This window comes from Lineus longissimus, chromosome 8 (assembly GCF_910592395.1).
Source record: "Lineus longissimus chromosome 8, tnLinLong1.2, whole genome shotgun sequence".
Taxonomy (NCBI): domain Eukaryota; kingdom Metazoa; phylum Nemertea; class Pilidiophora; order Heteronemertea; family Lineidae; genus Lineus; species Lineus longissimus.
This window is the reverse complement of record NC_088315.1, coordinates 18,144,904-18,162,106: the sequence shown is the minus strand read 5'-3', so window position 1 is coordinate 18,162,106 and position 17,203 is coordinate 18,144,904. Positions and strand designations below refer to the sequence as shown.

Here is a 17,203-nt window from a genome sequence, read left to right as displayed (position 1 = left end):
TGACACGCCAATGACGCGCCAATGACACGCCAATGACGCGCCAATGACGCGCCAATGACGCGCCAATGACGCGCCAGTGACGCGCCAGTGACGCGCCAATGACGCGCCAATGACACGCCAATGACGCGCCAATGACGTGCCAATGACGCGCCAGTGACACGCCAGTGACGCGCCAATGACGCGCCAGTGACGTGCCAGTGACGCGCCAGTGACGCGCCAGTGACGCGCCAGTGACGCGCCAGTGACGCGCCAGTGACGCGCCAATGACGCGCCAATGACGCGCCAATGACGCGCCAATGACGCGCCAGTGACGCGCCAGTGACGCGCCAGTGACGCGCCAGTGACGCGCCAGTGACGCGCCAGTGACGCGCCAATGACGCGCCAATGACGCGCCAATGACGCGCCAATGACGCGCCAATGACGCGCCAATGACGCGCCAGTGACGTGCCAGTGACGCGCCAGTGACGCGCCAGTGACGCGCCAGTGACGCGCCAGTGACGCGCCAATGACGCGCCAGTGACGCGCCAATGACGCGCCAGTGACGCGCCAGTGACGCGCCAATGACGCGCCAGTGACGCGCCAGTGACGCGCCAGTGACGCGCCAGTGACGCGCCAATGACGCGCCAGTGACACGCCAATGACGCGCCAATGACGCGCCAGTGACGCGCCAGTGACGCGCCAATGACGCGCCAATGACACGCCAATGACGCGCCAGTGACGCGCCAGTGACGCGCCAGTGACGCGCCAGTGACGCGCCAGTGACGCGCCAATGACGCGCCAATGACGCGCCAATGACGCGCCAATGACGCGCCAATGACGCGCCAATGACGCGCCAGTGACGCGCCAGTGACGCGCCAATGACGCGCCAATGACACGCCAATGACACGCCAATGACGCGCCAATGACGCGCCAGTGACGCGCCAGTGACGCGCCAGTGACACGCCAGTGACGCGCCAGTGACGCGCCAGTGACGCGCCAGTGACGCGCCAGTGACGCGCCAGTGACGCGCCAGTGACGCGCCAGTGACGCGCCAGTGACGCGCCAGTGACGCGCCAGTGACGCGCCAGTGACGCGCCAGTGACGCGCCAGTGACGCGCCAGTGACGCGCCAGTGACGCGCCAGTGACGCGCCAGTGACGCGCCAGTGACGCGCCAGTGACGCGCCAGTGACGCGCCAGTGACGCGCCAGTGACACGCCAATGACGCGCCAATGACGCGCCAATGACGCGCCAGTGACGCGCCAATGACGCGCCAGTGACGCGCCAGTGACGCGCCAATGACGCGCCAATGACGCGCCAATGACGCGCCAATGACGCGCCAATGACGCGCCAATGACACGCCAGTGACGCGCCAATGACGCGCAGTGACGTACCAATGACACACCAATGACGCGAATTTAGCGGTGACAATTAAAATTTGGACTGATTCTGCGTATGATTTAGAAATTTAAATCTAAGAAAACTTTGCCAAATATGAGAAGAACCATAAGGTAAGTCAGTGATTACATCAGCAGTACCAGACTCAGTGTAGCAAGAGAGCAAGTGAATTGCACCCAAATCCAAGTGGTGTTTCATTTTCTCATGCACCGTTCCCAATACACTTATCGAGAGTTGAGACCCTTTGTGTACCCTTCCATCACCAGGGGAAAGGGACAAAGTGCATACCCTTACCCTAGGACGATCAAGACATTGAAAATCAGGTATAACTGCAATCTGGCCTTGATCTCCGTGCTCCGATTTGATCCATCCTCTGGAATGTCCACCCTCGTACCCCAGGACCATAGCCAAGATATTAAAACTCAAGTATAACTTCAAGCTAGCCTCGATTCAAACCATCTTCCAGAAAGGCCCACCTCGAACGCCAGGAATCAGTGGGTACTTCAGTTTGTATTGTCTGGGGACCACGTCTATCAATCTTGTCCCAAGTAGACCCTCTAATGTTTAGATTGCCTCACTTGTGCACTTATCTTACCCTGGGAATGAGGTGATTCTGATGAGATCTCAGTAGAACCACTTTATAAACCAAATAAAAGACTAGGAATTGGCGATATCCTGGTGATCTCTGATCAAAGGATTGGCAAGGTCAGGGTGACAAGCTTTTTATAACTTAGTTACTAAATTCGCACACCTAACCTCTCAATCTTCTCCATCCACCCCCATACGCAATACTACTACCAATTTTTAACCGACCAGTATTTTATGCAAATATTTGGGTGTGGCGATGGTCCAACCTTACATAGATAAGAAAAATAGCATTGCTGAGCAGCCCTTCCCAACCACATTCACTCAACGGACCCAAACCATATGATCTGACCCCACTCCCAATGAATCCCATCTTGCTTGACCAATTTCGTTCGTGGCCCACTGATCAAATTAATTAAAGGGATTTTTGGTTTCTCTCAAACTGGCTATCAATGAAATAAATCTCTACAGGATTTCTGAAGGCTGCCATTTTGTGCACTTTCTTGTTAAACAAAACACAATTGAACTTGCATTGTCGAGTTTTTAAAATCTAGATAAAGTGTGGGTAAATTTCCCCCTTAATCGTGTTAATCAAAAGTTTAAGAAGCCTGAAGTCTAAGCCTTCAAAAGTCATCAATTCAAAACAGACATTTTCCATGGAAACAGATTTCAAGGTTTCAATGTTTTTTTACTTCAAATACACACCTTCAAATTCCACCATTTTTTATGGTGTTTTGATGAACTACAAATCAAATTAACGTAAATCTACGTCCCGGCGGTCAACAATTGACTTTTCAAAACGTATATTTAAGGCCAAGAAGGTCAAGGAGTAAAAACATAAGCTTTTTAAGTAAAAGGGAAGCCAAAGCAACACCTGGGCCAGATTTTCATGGAAAATATCGACAAAATAACAGCTACTAGAAAAACAAAGACATCAACAGCAACTGTCATGAAAAATTCAAAATCGAGACCTCAATGTTTGACCAATTTATGAAAAAGACAATATAATTTGGTGTATTTGTTTTTTTTAGTTTTTTCAATAATTTGTTTTGGTGATTTTTATTTCGAGGTTATTTCTGAAATTCTCGAAACTTAAAAGCCAAATTTACTTTCGGATGTTGATGTCTTTGAATTTACTGCAGCATTTTGAGGTTAACCATCGAGTATGAATATGGGGGCATGGTTTTGTCTCAGTTCTTTTCAGACAATCATTTTCCCAGGGGTCAGGGAGTCTCCTGAATGGGCGAGGGAGGGGTTAACATACTTGATGGTTATTCCTCAGGCACTCAACCAGAACCATTTGACTAAAACCAGTTTGCTCATTTTTGGGGGAGGGGCATTTAAATTTCGGAGTTTAATTACTGTTTTTAGGTAAAACGGGTAAAAAAACTAAATTATTTTACTTTTTTCATCAAATAGTTCTAGTAGAGAACCAACAAAGGTAGGTATGAGCCATTTTGCGATATTTAAGACAATTTGTCAAGCCTGGAATTTGATATCAACTCCTACTGAGACGAGATCAAAAATTGCGCCCTCTATCAGGTTAGAGGTGAACTGGACACACATGTGATCACCACTCAATTCATGTCAAATTTTCAAATTCAAGTCAAATTTTCAAATTCATGTCAAATTTTCAAATTTATGTCAAATTTTCAAATTCATGTCAAATTTTAAAATTCAAGTCAAATTTTCAAACTCAAGTTAAATTTTCAAACTCAAGCCAAATTTTCAAATTTTTCAAATTCCAAGTCAATTTTTTTTCACAAATGGAGTAGACATTTTGTACCAGTTTTTTTCCGATTTAACGACCTGCCAAACCTGGCAGCAGCCTCGTCCCCATGGGGAAAACAGACACTTAAATTGACAGTACGCTTACCACAACTCATTACAGAACTAAAATAACGGAGTTAAATCAATTTTCGGACTCAACACGTTATCGAAAACACGGCAAAATGGCTGGGGATGTGCATGCTGAGGGGGACAAGGAGAATATGTCCACCACCTAGGTTTGGTGCAGAAGTGCTTCGTTTGCCCGCAGACGATCGCAGCTTTAGGAAGCCTTTTCCAAATGAAGCAAAGCGGTTACTTTTTCTACGTGGTACAGTCGAAGCTTCATCCTGACCGTTTGCATAGGTGCCGTTGTTGTAATCATCCGTCTTGGGCTTTTTCAATTGGTTGTTCTGCTGCTGGAAGAAAGAAAGAGAATTATTGTACATTAAATAACCGCGTCGCTTTCAACTGCTCTTTTATTATTGGTACATCAAATAACCGTGTCGCTTTCAACTGCTCTTTTATTATTAGTACATCAAATAACCATGTCGCTTTCAACTGCTCTTTTATTATTGGTACATCAAATAACCATGTCGCTTTCAACTGCTCTTTTATTATTGGTACATCAAATAACCGTGTCGCTTTCAACTGCTCTTTTATTATTAGTACATCAAATAACCATGTCGCTTTCAACTGCTCTTTTATTATCAGTACATCAAATAACCATGTCGCTTTCAACTGCTCTTTTATTATCAGTACATCAAATAACCATGTCGCTTTCAACTGCTCTTTTATTATTGGTACATCAAATAACCGTGTCGCTTTCAACTGCTCTTTTATTATTAGTACATCAAATAACCATGTCGCTTTCAACTGCTCTTTTATTATTGGTACATCAAATAACCATGTCGCTTTCAACTGCTCTTTTATTATCGGTACATCAAATAACCGCGTCGCTTTCAACTGCTCTTTTATTATTGGTACATCAAATAACCATGTCGCTTTCAACTGCTCTTTTATTATTGGTACATCAAATAACCGTGTCGCTTTCAACTGCTCTTTTATTATTAGTACATCAAATAACCATGTCGCTTTCAACTGCTCTTTTATTATTGGTACATCAAATAACCGTGTCGCTTTCAACTGCTCTTTTATTATTAGTACATCAAATAACCACGTCGCTTTCAACTGCTCTTTTGTTATCGGTACATCAAATAACCACGTCGCTTTCAACTGCTCTTTTATTATCGGTACATCAAATAACCGTGTCGCTTTCAACTGCTCTTTTATTATTGGTACATTAAATAACCACGTCGCTTTCAACTGCTCTTTTGTTATCAGTACATCAAATAACCGTGTCGCTTTCAACTGCTCTTTTATTATTGGTACATCAAATAACCATGTCGCTTTCAACTGCTTTTTTATTATCGGTACATCAAATAACCGTGTCGCTTTCAACTGCTCTTTTATTATCGGTACATCAAATAACCGTGTCGCTTTCAACTGCTCTTTTATTATCGGTACATCAAATAACCGTGTCGCTTTCAACTGCTCTTTTATAATCAGTACATCAAATAACTGTGTCGCTTTCAACTGCTCTTTTATTATCAGTACATCAAATAACCGTGTCGCTTTCAACTGCTCTTTTATTATTGGTACATCAAATATTCGTGTCGCTTTCAACTGCTCTTTTATTATCGGTACATCAAATAACCATGTCGCTTTCAACTGCTCTTTTATCATCGGTATATCATTCTAGCAGAATTTCTCTATTAAAAGGACACCCTTGTGAGTGACAAATGCTGTCCTTAATTGAGAGGTGTCCTGATTACAGAGGTCAAATTCAATATAAATGACCAATTTGGGACGAAATGTAGTCCCCATACTAAAGGTGTCCACTGATGTTACATGACAACTATTCTTACTGGTATCTTCCCCGGGAGTGAACCACTGCTCTCTGATGACGGAATACTGGACTTGTGGGGTATAGGCGAGCTGTGGATGGTCGACGACGGACTGGGTATGGACCCTGGATAAGGCAGGCGGTGTCCGTCCGGGGTGCTAGTGGCTGTGGGGGCCATAAGGTGGCGCTCATGCTCGTAACGATCACCGTTTGGTAACTGGAGATAGATTAGGTTAACAGCTGTTATGACGGAGAAATTAATACATGCTTTAGTTTGCATTTAGCAGTGCTTTTGCAAAAACAAACCCGAGTAAAAATATCATGGTTACGGTAACAGTTAAGGCCCAATACCAATAAAATCTGATTACTAAAAGTATTCAGGATAACCATGGATTAAAGGGTAAAGTCAGATGACACACCTACTGAGCAGTTGTTATCTGAATTTAACCCATTGGATCAAAACCGGCCGATATCCACGCACAAATCTTTGTCTTTACATCGCTAAACGGCCGCTTACCACCCACCAGTACCTACCTATTCTCGAGCAACACCATCGCCATTTCTACTTAAGCAATGAAACTAAGGCCAGTTTTTGGCCGGTAAGGGATCTATTCTTGAAATACTATGGACATTTAGTGACTGGCTGGTAGGGTGTACTTTCGGTGGTCTTTTTGGGTGAAAATTGGTGAAATGCTCCAGTACGGAAACACATAAAAGTGTTCCAGGACCTAAAGGGTTAAATCCAACATTAACTCTTTAACTGCACAGACGCCACCAAAAACACAGCGGTACCTACCCCTCGAATGGATCCCGAATTGACTGACGGCGTTGAGCTGGTATCGCTATGGCGATCATCGTCGAGCAGGGCGAGGATGTCGGTTGCTTTCTTGGCCGGCGTGTGCAGGAACGCCTCTTCAACTTTCCGTATATGGCGCTGTAACTCAGTTATTTTTGCATCCTTTTCTTCATTCGATATCATCAAGGTCTCAACGACCTTTCGAAGCTTTTCTACTTCTAAGTCTGAAACGACACGAAATGAGGCTCATTAGGAAATCTAATATTAATTTGGCAACAAAAAATACAGCAAAAACGTGCATAGGATGAGCCTAAATGACACAAAGTGATAATGGAAGAAATTGCTTTACTCAGATTTACAGAAGGCAGACGAAGGGAAATCAACAACCTGCCCGTCTCAACCTGCCAAGCTTAAAGCGAATTTTCAACTTTCCCAGATTTTTAAAAATGTCAAATACCTTTCACACATTGTTGGATATCATATTTTGAAAGCACCATATTTTCAAATTCAATTTTCAAATTCAAATTTTCAAATTTTTAAAAACGGCAATGGCCTTTAATCAAACAGTACCCAAGTAACCTGCAACCTAACAAAAATGAAGCAACCCATAATATACCTCTGCCAAAAAATAACAAAACTAAGAAGAGGCCGGGCAGAAACTCGTGTGTGACTAAATGTTGCCTCAATTGTTTTGATACAGACTGATACGCTGGAAGGGCTGTGTATTGCTTATATCAGATTCGTTTTAATGTATGACACCAAGGCACCCGCCTCCCCCATCACAATCTTATAGCAGGCAACTCTAAGCAAACATCAAAGGGCCAACTGAACCCTCCATTCTCCTCTGGCAATTTTCAGCACAAGTAACAAGTTCTTAGTCAGCATTGATGTCACAAACGTCTCCGATAAACTAAGCATATCTAATAATAAGTAAGTGTCACTACTTCGATATCAAAACTTAGGTTACGAGTTCATCAGAATCTAGGAAACACTCACATGCACCTCGCTGTAAGGAATGCATTGCGTTTCCCGACCTAGTTAGGCTGGGGTGGTTTTGTGCTGATAACGTTTTCCGCGTTAGCTGTTTCTCGTCTATCTTACGCTTTGATCCCTGTGGACCAGCTGACGTGATGTTTCAAAGCCAGCTACTCATACTCAACAAGCCTTGTTATCCGTCGTCATTCAGAGACAAAGAGATTTTGAAAAGCAGGGTATTTTCATATAAGATATTTCAAATGGGCTTTTGCTGTAACCAGTTATTACTCTGTGTTTAGGAATCGCGATGGCTGGGTTCAGGGTTTGGGGGGCGGTCCTGAGGGGGGATGGGGTTTTGTGCTGATAACGTTTTCCCAATAGCTGTTCCTCGTCTATCATACACTTTGATCCCTGTGGACCAGCTGACGTGATGTTTCAAAGCCAGCTACTCATACTCAACAAGCCTTGTTATCCGACGTCATTCAGAGACAAAGAGATTTTGAAAAGCAGGGTATTTTCATATAAGATATTTCAAATGGGCTTTTGCTGTAACCGGTTAACTCTGTGTTTAGGAATCGCGACGGCTGGGTTCAGGGTTTTGGGGGGCGGTCCTGAGGGGGGATGGGGTTCGAAGTTGGCCCTAGAGTGAGATCCGGCAATAAAGCCTGCTACTCATAGTCAACCAAGCCTATTATCCGAAGTTATATCAGATGTTTTTGAATCTGATATTTCTGAAGTGATTTTGCCAGAACCCTTTCGCTGTGGCAGCAAGTTTTTTGGGTGAAACTAAAGTAAATTACTGGGTACATAAATTTCTGTACTGGTAACCTTTTTGCAAGGAGAATAGAAACTACCAGCATGACCAGATATTCAATCAAAGAAATCAAATAACCCCTGTGCCTCCTAGTGTGAAAAAAAGTTACCTATTAAAATCCCTGCAAAAATCCGAAGTAAAATTAGTTAGTCATGCGTAGGTTTTTACTACATGGAATTTGGGGCAACGAAATATTTGTTGAAACGAAAGTGCCTTAGAACTATGATAATTTGTTATTCTATGTTATCATGATCTACTTTTAGTAGTTTGGATATGCAATAATATTTTAATAACACAGAAGATGTATTTAACGAAAGTAAAGAAAGAATGTATGGGTCAATGAAAGTGTAAGTGTTTTATGCCTCTTGTTGGGTGGAAGAGAAAGTGACAAGTTCTTTTTCCAATGCTGTGTGAGAATGAATTAAACCAGAGTATCTCACTTTAGTGATGTCTTTTTGATGTTAGGTGAACACTAGGCTTGGTAAAAATGCTGCAGAACGAAATCCCTCAACCGAAGCAGGGGGGAAACAGCATTGAAAATACTTTTTCCTTTATCCCACCTTTGACATCCATTGCCGAGAATTCCTCATGCCATTTTTGGGACACAGAGAATTTCCTGTGGCCACTAATGTGCAACTAAATGAAATCCCAATGCCAATTCCAGTGCCACTATTGGGTACAGCATAGAACACCAGAAACCATTTCAGGGCACAGAAGAAGACTCAAAATGCCACTGTTGTGCACAGCAGAGAATTCCTGTTGCCAATACTTGGTACAACAGCAAATTCCTAATGCCTCTTTAAGCCCAGATGTGGATTTCTGATGCCATTACTGGGCACAGCCAAAGATTCTCTGATGCCACTATCATGTAACTGATTAAAGGTGAAGTCGAGAACACCATGCTGTTATTTCAAAGTATCACATGACAGTAAAAAAATTCAATTTGCGGAAAAGACTTAGGAGCGACAAAGTTTTCAAGAACTTGGTAGGGTAATCATGCTTTTTAGAAAATACGTTCCCAAAAATGTTCGTGAATAACCAAAAACCTAATATTCAACACTTTAACATTTTTGTTTAGGAAATCTTTGGAGCACCCTGCAACTGACACATTTCCCTGTAACCAATAAAGAAAAACCACAACCAATTGAGCTGATCCACCTTACTGCACCAAATCAAAACCCTGAAGCTGCGAGTCGGGTGAAGATATTTCCGATCCGGAGTGAAGGGAGTTCTATATCCAGGAAAGCTTTGACGATATTTGAAAGTTAGATCTGTTCTACTGATGAGCACCCCATGGAATCAGGTGCAACTTCTCCATGCACCTCTCACCTCTACTGATGAGCACCCCATGGAATCAGGGGCAACCTCTCCAAGCATCTCTCACATCTCTTCTGATGAGCACCCCATGGAATCAGGTGCAACCTCTCCAAGCAAATTTCACATCTATACTGATGAGCCCCCCATGGAATCAGGTGCAACCTCTCCAAGCACCTCTCACCTCTTCTGATGAGCACCCCATGGAATCAGGTGCAACCTCTCCAAGCACCTCTCACCTCTACTGATGAGCACCCCATGGAATCAGGTGCAGCCTCTCCAAGCACCTCTCACATCTCTACTGATGAGCACCCCATGGATCAGGTATAACTTCTCCAAGGACCTCTTGCCTCTACTGATCAGCACCCCATGGAATCAGGTGCAACCTCTCACCTCTTCTGATCAGCACCCCATGGAATCAGGTGCAACCTCTCCAAGCACCTCTCACCTCTTCTGATGAGCACCCCATGGAATCAGGTGCAACCTCTCCAAGCACCTCTCACCTCTACTGATGAGCACCCCAAGGAATTAGGTACAACCTCTCCAAGCATCTCTCATTTCTACTGATGAGCACCCCATGGAATCAGGTGCAACCTCTCCAAGCACCTCTCACATCTCTACTGATGAGCACCCCATGGAATAAGGTGCAACCTCTCCAAGCACCTCTCACCTCTTCTGATGAGCACCCCATGGAATCAGCTGCAACCTCTCCCAAGCACCTCACACCTCTACTGATGAGCCCCCCATGGAATCAGGTGCAACCTCTCACCTCTACTGATGAGCACCCCATGGAATCAGGTGCAACCTCTCACCTCTTCTGATGAGCACCCCATGGAATCAGGTGCAACCTCTCCCAAGCACCTCACACCTCTACTGATGAGCACCCCATGGAATCAGGTGCAACCTCTCCAAGCATCTCTCACCACTCAGAGTCATAGCCTAACACCTCTCCCAAATCTAGCCACAACCTGAAGACCACCTTCATGACTCCTTGGGTGTCCTTGCGCAGCCTTGCCACCTTGAGGAAGCTGTATGTTGGACGAGGGGTCCATATGTGGACACTTTTTACAGTGTGAGGCTGGATTGCTCGGAGAGGTAGTTGGCCATTACTCAGAGAGGTGGGAATTGCTTCGAGAGGTTACAGTTAGTTCCACAGGGTGTTGAGGGGATTGTGGTGGACCACGGAACTGTTGAAAACAAAATGACTAGCCACGGGTAAGTTGCAATCGGGTAAGTTTCAATCCCACGAAAAGATCCAACTTTCAAACACGTCGGGTCATACCAGTTCAAATAAAACGCAAGAAACACCAGTCTTGCTCAATTGTGCCAACAATCCACCCGATATACAGCGCAAAAAAAACTTTGTCTGATGTGCAGTGACATATTGGTATATTGATTTCAAGGTGTTACAGCCGAACATCAAAGGATAGCGTATCGTATCAGAGGTGCGAATTTCCTGTTCAGACAGGAGATTGAAGGTCCATTAAAAATATGTGCACACAGGGTGTTACAGAAAAATACAAGGTAAAAGTTTGTATATTGATTCGGAGTGTGACAGTCAAATACGACAACAGATGCCTAGTATCAGAGGTCATACTTCCTGTATAGCTGGTGACAGTGACGGCCATTTAAAATCAGCGCATACAGGGTGTATCAGAAAAACGCCAGCGAGAGCTTGTACTGTGTTTCTCTGCAACTCCAAACTCACTTATAGACAATTTCCCGGTGATACCAATGGCCACAATGGCCAGAAGCAACCAATAACCAAATATTTCTGCAACGCTCTGTAAAACAGCTAGCAGAATTGTCTCATGATCTATAGATTATCTTAGGATATCCATTTTTTGAGACACCCTGAGCACGACCATTTCCATTACAACCCTATATCTATTAGTGTCCATTATGTGGACCCACATCAGACCGTTTAAACCTTTTTTCCAACATTCTGGATAAAATGGGGACCAATTTTGCCCCAGGGACAATACAGTACCAGCACAACTGAACAAGACTGCCCTAGAAGATGAACATGGACAAAGGACAAGAGAGGCCAACCTAAATAAAATCTGGGTAAAATGTTGTCGACGAAACTACAGCTTTTTAACTGATTTCTTTTACTGTTGGAAATGCCTTTTTGGACCCCATTGAGTCCATTTACAAGGGATCATTTGCAGAAGCAAAGAAATGAAAACCACCTCAGTTTTTAGAGCATTTTTTTTTCCGGATCCAAATTCCAAAAATCCGGATATCTGGTTAGATCCATAGCACTCTCATGCACTCTCATAGTGGTTCATTTTCAAAAAAAAAATTCAAAAAAGTTTCTCCGGATACCGATAAAAAAAATCTGGATATCCAGATAGATCCATACATTTATAGCACTCTCATCTATTAGTGGGTTATTTTCAAAAGAAAAACTTTTCAAATTTTTTGGGAATTATTTTATCCAGAAACGGATCCCAAAAATCTGGATACATGGATAAATCCATAGCACTCTCATCTATTAGTGGGTCATTTTCAAAAGAAAAAAAATTCAAATCTTTTTTGGAATTTTTTTCTACGGATACGGATCCCAAAAATCCGGATACATGGATAAATCTATAAAGAATTTTTTCAAAATTACAAAAAGTTTTGAAATGTTTTTCTCCAGATACAGATCCCAAAAATCCGGATATCCGGATAAATCTGTAGCACTCTCATCTAATAAGGACAAACTGGGGACAAAACATGCACTAGATAAAGAAAGATCAGGATTAGTAGCGTGAACGCAGACTCGGCCGATGAAGTTTCTTACGTTTTCGCCGTAAGCGATCGAACGTGTGTTCCTTCTCGATGGTCCGCGTTAACTCGGCCAGAGAATCTGGAACGGACGGATACAGTTACATAAATTAACGACAACACGAAATCAGGGCATGATCTTGACATACATGTACATGTATATACAGGTTATCCTTGCCTATAACGTCGTCTATACCTTCTTGTACAACTGAAGATGTATCATACATTTAATTAGGCCCACAAAGGGGTATCACCAGGAGTGGGTGTGAATACTCAAGAAATCTTTGTAGTAAACTCCGCCCTCTAGGCCTAGTCTTGCTAGGTCACGTATGACTATTCAAGAACCACTATTATGTACCCCATAGGGCCTCACTGCAATGTCACCCAAAGACGTTATAGGCAAGGATAACCTGTATTAGCAAGAAGGAAGAAAGATTGTAGTCTATTTCAGGAGAAAATGTAGCATGACAAGAATGTGCAATTTATTAATAACTTTTCCCAGCTATTTTAAACGGGATTTCACACACCAACGATTCAGGCTACTTTTTACATTTTCTCGGGCGGTGAAAATGAACTGACTCACATTAGGCCTGCTGAACATATGGACAATATGTGACCCCCCCACGGCAAAATGAGTCGCATGTCGAACAGAAGATGAGCCTAAAATGACACCAGGACATAATAGAAGAAATTGATGTTCTCAGATGTCACAAAAGGTAGACAACAGTGAAATGAACAACCAGTCCGTCTCAACCTGTCAAGCTTGGAGCGACATGCGACTCATCTTGCCATGGCGGGTCACATATGGTCCTCACAGGGTTCCATTTAGTATCTTGCGTATGACTTGATGATGCTTTGATATCTACTGAGGTGAGGGAAAAGCATTGTACTTGTCATAGGAATTACGCTTTACGTTTTTTTTTGTGCAGTGCCATTTTTTCGTGAAATAAGAATTTCGTCTTTATCAATTCTTGCTATTAGGACGACGGCCAACAAACAACAATTTCAAACGAACATCGTCAAAATTTCTCTCAAGGAAACTTTGAAAAGTTTTGGAGACTGCGGTATCTCATGATGTGCTCCGGTGCTGGGGAATGGTCTTCCCAAAAACATCGACTCCCTCAAGATATTCTGAACATGATTCGCCAACCACAGGATGAGTGAGATCAAGTTGGGCGGATTATGTTTGCCAGTAGCATGGAAAGGGTTTTATTCAACATCCCAATCTTGAAATTCAAATTCAATTTAGAAAATATAATTTTACAACAGACTGCCTCAAAACACGAAAACTCATTCAAAGATTGATAAACCATGCAAGAAGCAATTAAAACACAATTAATCATCTACCGATAAATATCCACTCAAGGGTTTTGTTAATCGTTAATCAATCCAGGCTCCATGCAGAGATTGTTGATTCAGTTGTCGTGTCGATACCCACTCAAGAAGTCTTCTAATCAATCCAAGCTCCATGCAGAGATTGTTGAATCAGCTGTCGTGTCATAACACACAACGTACTATTAACGAGAGGCTGAAAGGATTTTCGGTGTTCATGATGTCATCACCTATCTTAATCTCAATCTATTTGCAAGTCTCGATACAGCCAGTTTTCACATGAGAGCAGAATTCTTTAGTCCAGTCCTGCAAGACTCATATTTCGATGCATCTAAATGCTCACCGAGATATTCCTGCCTTGCAAATACTACTGGTGTTGTGCCCCTTCTCCAGAAAACTTTGAAGGAGAAGTCTGGCAAAACTCATATTTCCATGTATCCAAATGCTGGCAGAGTAACACCTGCCTTGCAAATGCTACTTGCAGCACACCGTTGCAGCATAAGAGTTTGAAGGAGCGGATTGTATTAGTCCAGTCCTGCAAAACTGATATGTCTATGCATCTGAATGCTTGCAGAGTAACACCTGCCTTGCAAATGCTGCTGGCAATGTACCCTTGAAGTATAAGAGCTTGAAGGAGCTGATTTTATTAGTCCAGTCCTGCAAAACTCATATGTCTATGCATCTGAATCCTTGCAGAGTTATACCAGCCTCACAGATGCTGCTGGCAATGCACCCTTGCAGCATAAGAGCTGGAAGAAGGTGAATTTATTAGTCCAGTCCTGCAAAACTCATATTTCTATGCATCTGAATCCTTGCAGAGTTATACCAGCCTCGCAGATGCTGCTGGCAATGCATCCTTGCAGCATAAGAGCTGGAAGGAGCTGATTTTATTAGTCCAGTCCTGCAAAACTCATATTTCTATGCATCTGAATCCTTGCAGAGTTATACCAGCCTCGCAGATGTTGCTGGCAATGAACCCTTGCAGCATAAGAGCTTGAAGGAGCTGATTTTATTAGTCCAGTCCTGCAAAACTCATATTTCTATGCATCTGAATGTTTGCAGGGTTATACCAGCCTTGCAAATACGGCTGGTTATGCAGCCCTGCTGCAGAGGAGTTTGAAATCGTTGAGAATACGCCAAGCTTCATCCAAAGTCTGTTGACTCAGTTGCCTTATCACATCACGATAACATGAGCAGCACTGCCATTATCCCAAAGGTTTTGCCATCTATGAGGTCAGGTTGTGGAGCATGAAACTGTTGCCTTTGTATTCGGTGGTTTCTGATACTGTTGTGACAATTCCCGTGGCAAGTTTTGCATTTGATGTTACACATTTTAAATTCCCCACACCAGCTTATACATTGTTAGTTCCCCCCACTGTCTCTGAGTTACACATTCTGAGTTAAGTATTCCAGTCTCCAATGCCAAGTTACATTTTATGAGTCATGCATTCCAAGTTACTATTTCCGAGTTACGCATTCCAAGTTTCCACACCCAGTCACGTTTTACGAGTTTGCATTCAGGGTAATCATTCTCAGTATTAGCCGTTCCAAGTTAAGCATTCTACTTTCACATTCCAAGCTATGCATTCTGATTTCACATTCCAAGTTAAGCATTCTGATTTCACATTCCAAGTTAAGCATTCTGATTTCACATTCCAAGTTACGCATTCTGATTTCACATTCCAAGATCAGCATTCTTATTTCATATTCCAAGTAAAGCATTCTGATTTCAGATTCCAGGTTAGGCATTCTGATTTCACATTCCCAATTTTTGCATTCTGATTTTACATTCCAAGTTACGCATTCTGATTTCACATTCCAAGTTACGCATTCTAATAAAGGCATTCCAAGTTACGCATTTTGATTTCATATTCCAAGTTACGCATTCTGATTTCACATTCCAGGTTAGGCATTCTGATTTCACATTCCAAATTATGCATTCTGATTTCACATTCCACGCATTCTGATTTCACATTCCAAGTTACGCATTTTGCAAGTTATGCATTTTGCAAGTTATGCATTCTCCTACAGAAGACACAAAAGAACTACCAACCTCGCCAACTCTCGGGGTTGTCCAGTTTAGACATTGCAGTCTCATCTTGGAAGAAGAGGGATAGGAAAGATTAGATGATGAAGAGGAACAAGGAAGGAGAGAGGGAACACTACAGCCCATTCAAAAACCCTGAGTTTATTTTGTAACCAGCATCTTTGCTCTGCAGAATTTTCCACTCTGCACCTTTCCTCTGCAGAATTCTCCGCTCTGCATCTTTGCTCTGCAGAATTTTTCGCTCTGCATTATTGCTCTGCAGAATTTTCCGCTCTGCATCTTTGCTCTGCAGAATTTTTCGCTCTGCATATTTGCTCTGCAGAATTTTCCGCTCTGCATCTTTGCTCTGCAGAATTTTCCGCTCTGCATCTTTGCTCTGCAGAATTTTCACCCGAAGCAGAAATAATAAAATAGTTATAACTGTCCGTGACAGGTGACACTGCACTAAATATGCAACACTCTCGCTGTTAAATCTACTGCGACCCTTTATCACCCGCTTAAAACTACATCCATTCGTAAACCATTTGTCAACATCATTACGGTGCTCTTGTGCAGAAAACACGGATCGCATTTCTTCGGATGTTTTTTTTGAATTTTTTAATGTTTTTTTTGGTTTTTCTTTATCCTTGCCTTACGACCAACAGGATTTTTTGAATTTAGTAACCATGGATACGATATTAAGTTTTTTGTCTGTACCTGATTGTAGTTCTAACGATAAAAGTGTGATATAGACCAAAGAGACACGGCATTAAACATCACAGGGGAAACCTAAAAAGTTTACAAATAAGTAATGCAGAATCAATGAAAACCTTGTACCCCCTCTGGTCAGGCAATCGCCAAGTCAACACAGGGCATTTTTTTCTTTGGCCAGGATTTGCAACTAATTTAAGCAGGGCCCGGTTGTGTTCAAAGCAAGTTTGGTCCATAATGCTGGCGTTAAGTCTAATGGACTTAACACTGAAGGAGAAAACACCAAGTTAAGCTAATGCTAACGTTAGCGACAAAAATTTGATTTGGACAACCTGGTCCAGGACTTGAAATGAAGTCATCTGGAGTTCGCCAAATTTTCCAAAACATCACACTCTTAAGGAACTTGATATTGAAGAAAATTTTGAAGAAGTTGCCCGGTATTCAACACATATTTTTTGATCGACGGTGAAAAATATTCACCCAGAGCTCAACTCTTATTTTTAAATCAGTGTGGAGCCTTGACCAGGGGTGGTACAGGTTTCACATTGGCTGCAGCATAAGTCGTTGACCTTTTCACACATAGCCTCACCTGCCGTTTGTGAAGAAACTTGTGACGGGATTGTGCCATTTTTCGCTAACTTGATCTTGAGCTCTGTAATCTCAGAGTCTCGTTTTGTCAGCTTTGTTGTCAAGTCGTCGATGTGTCTCTGAAGAAAACGCGAAAGGGCGACTCTTAAATGGCAGGCATGGAAAGGCGAGAATGCACAATTAAAAATAAACAGCTTTGAATGGATAAAGTGTGTGTCATGATATGCTATCGTAATATGGTT

General features: G+C 42.8%; 1 protein-coding gene across 21 annotated transcripts in view; it reads right to left on the bottom strand.

The window, feature by feature from the left end:
• Positions 1–17,203, bottom strand: part of LOC135492187 (liprin-beta-1-like) — a 136,100-nt gene that overhangs the window by 35,508 nt on the left and 83,389 nt on the right. For 12 of the 21 annotated variants that reach the window (XM_064778440.1, XM_064778450.1, XM_064778444.1 and 9 more), the window contains 6 exons: positions 16,963–17,080; positions 15,690–15,734; positions 12,321–12,386; positions 6,430–6,653; positions 5,656–5,850; positions 3,963–4,146 (listed from right to left, as the gene is read on the bottom strand). In XM_064778440.1, the coding sequence (XP_064634510.1) occupies positions 3,963–4,146; positions 5,656–5,850; positions 6,430–6,653; positions 12,321–12,386; positions 15,690–15,734; positions 16,963–17,080 (832 nt within the window). The remainder of the gene's footprint in view (positions 1–3,962; positions 4,147–5,655; positions 5,851–6,429; positions 6,654–12,320; positions 12,387–15,689; positions 15,735–16,962; positions 17,081–17,203) is intronic. The other 9 variants (XM_064778449.1, XM_064778454.1, XM_064778445.1 and 6 more) reach the window with 7 other exon arrangements.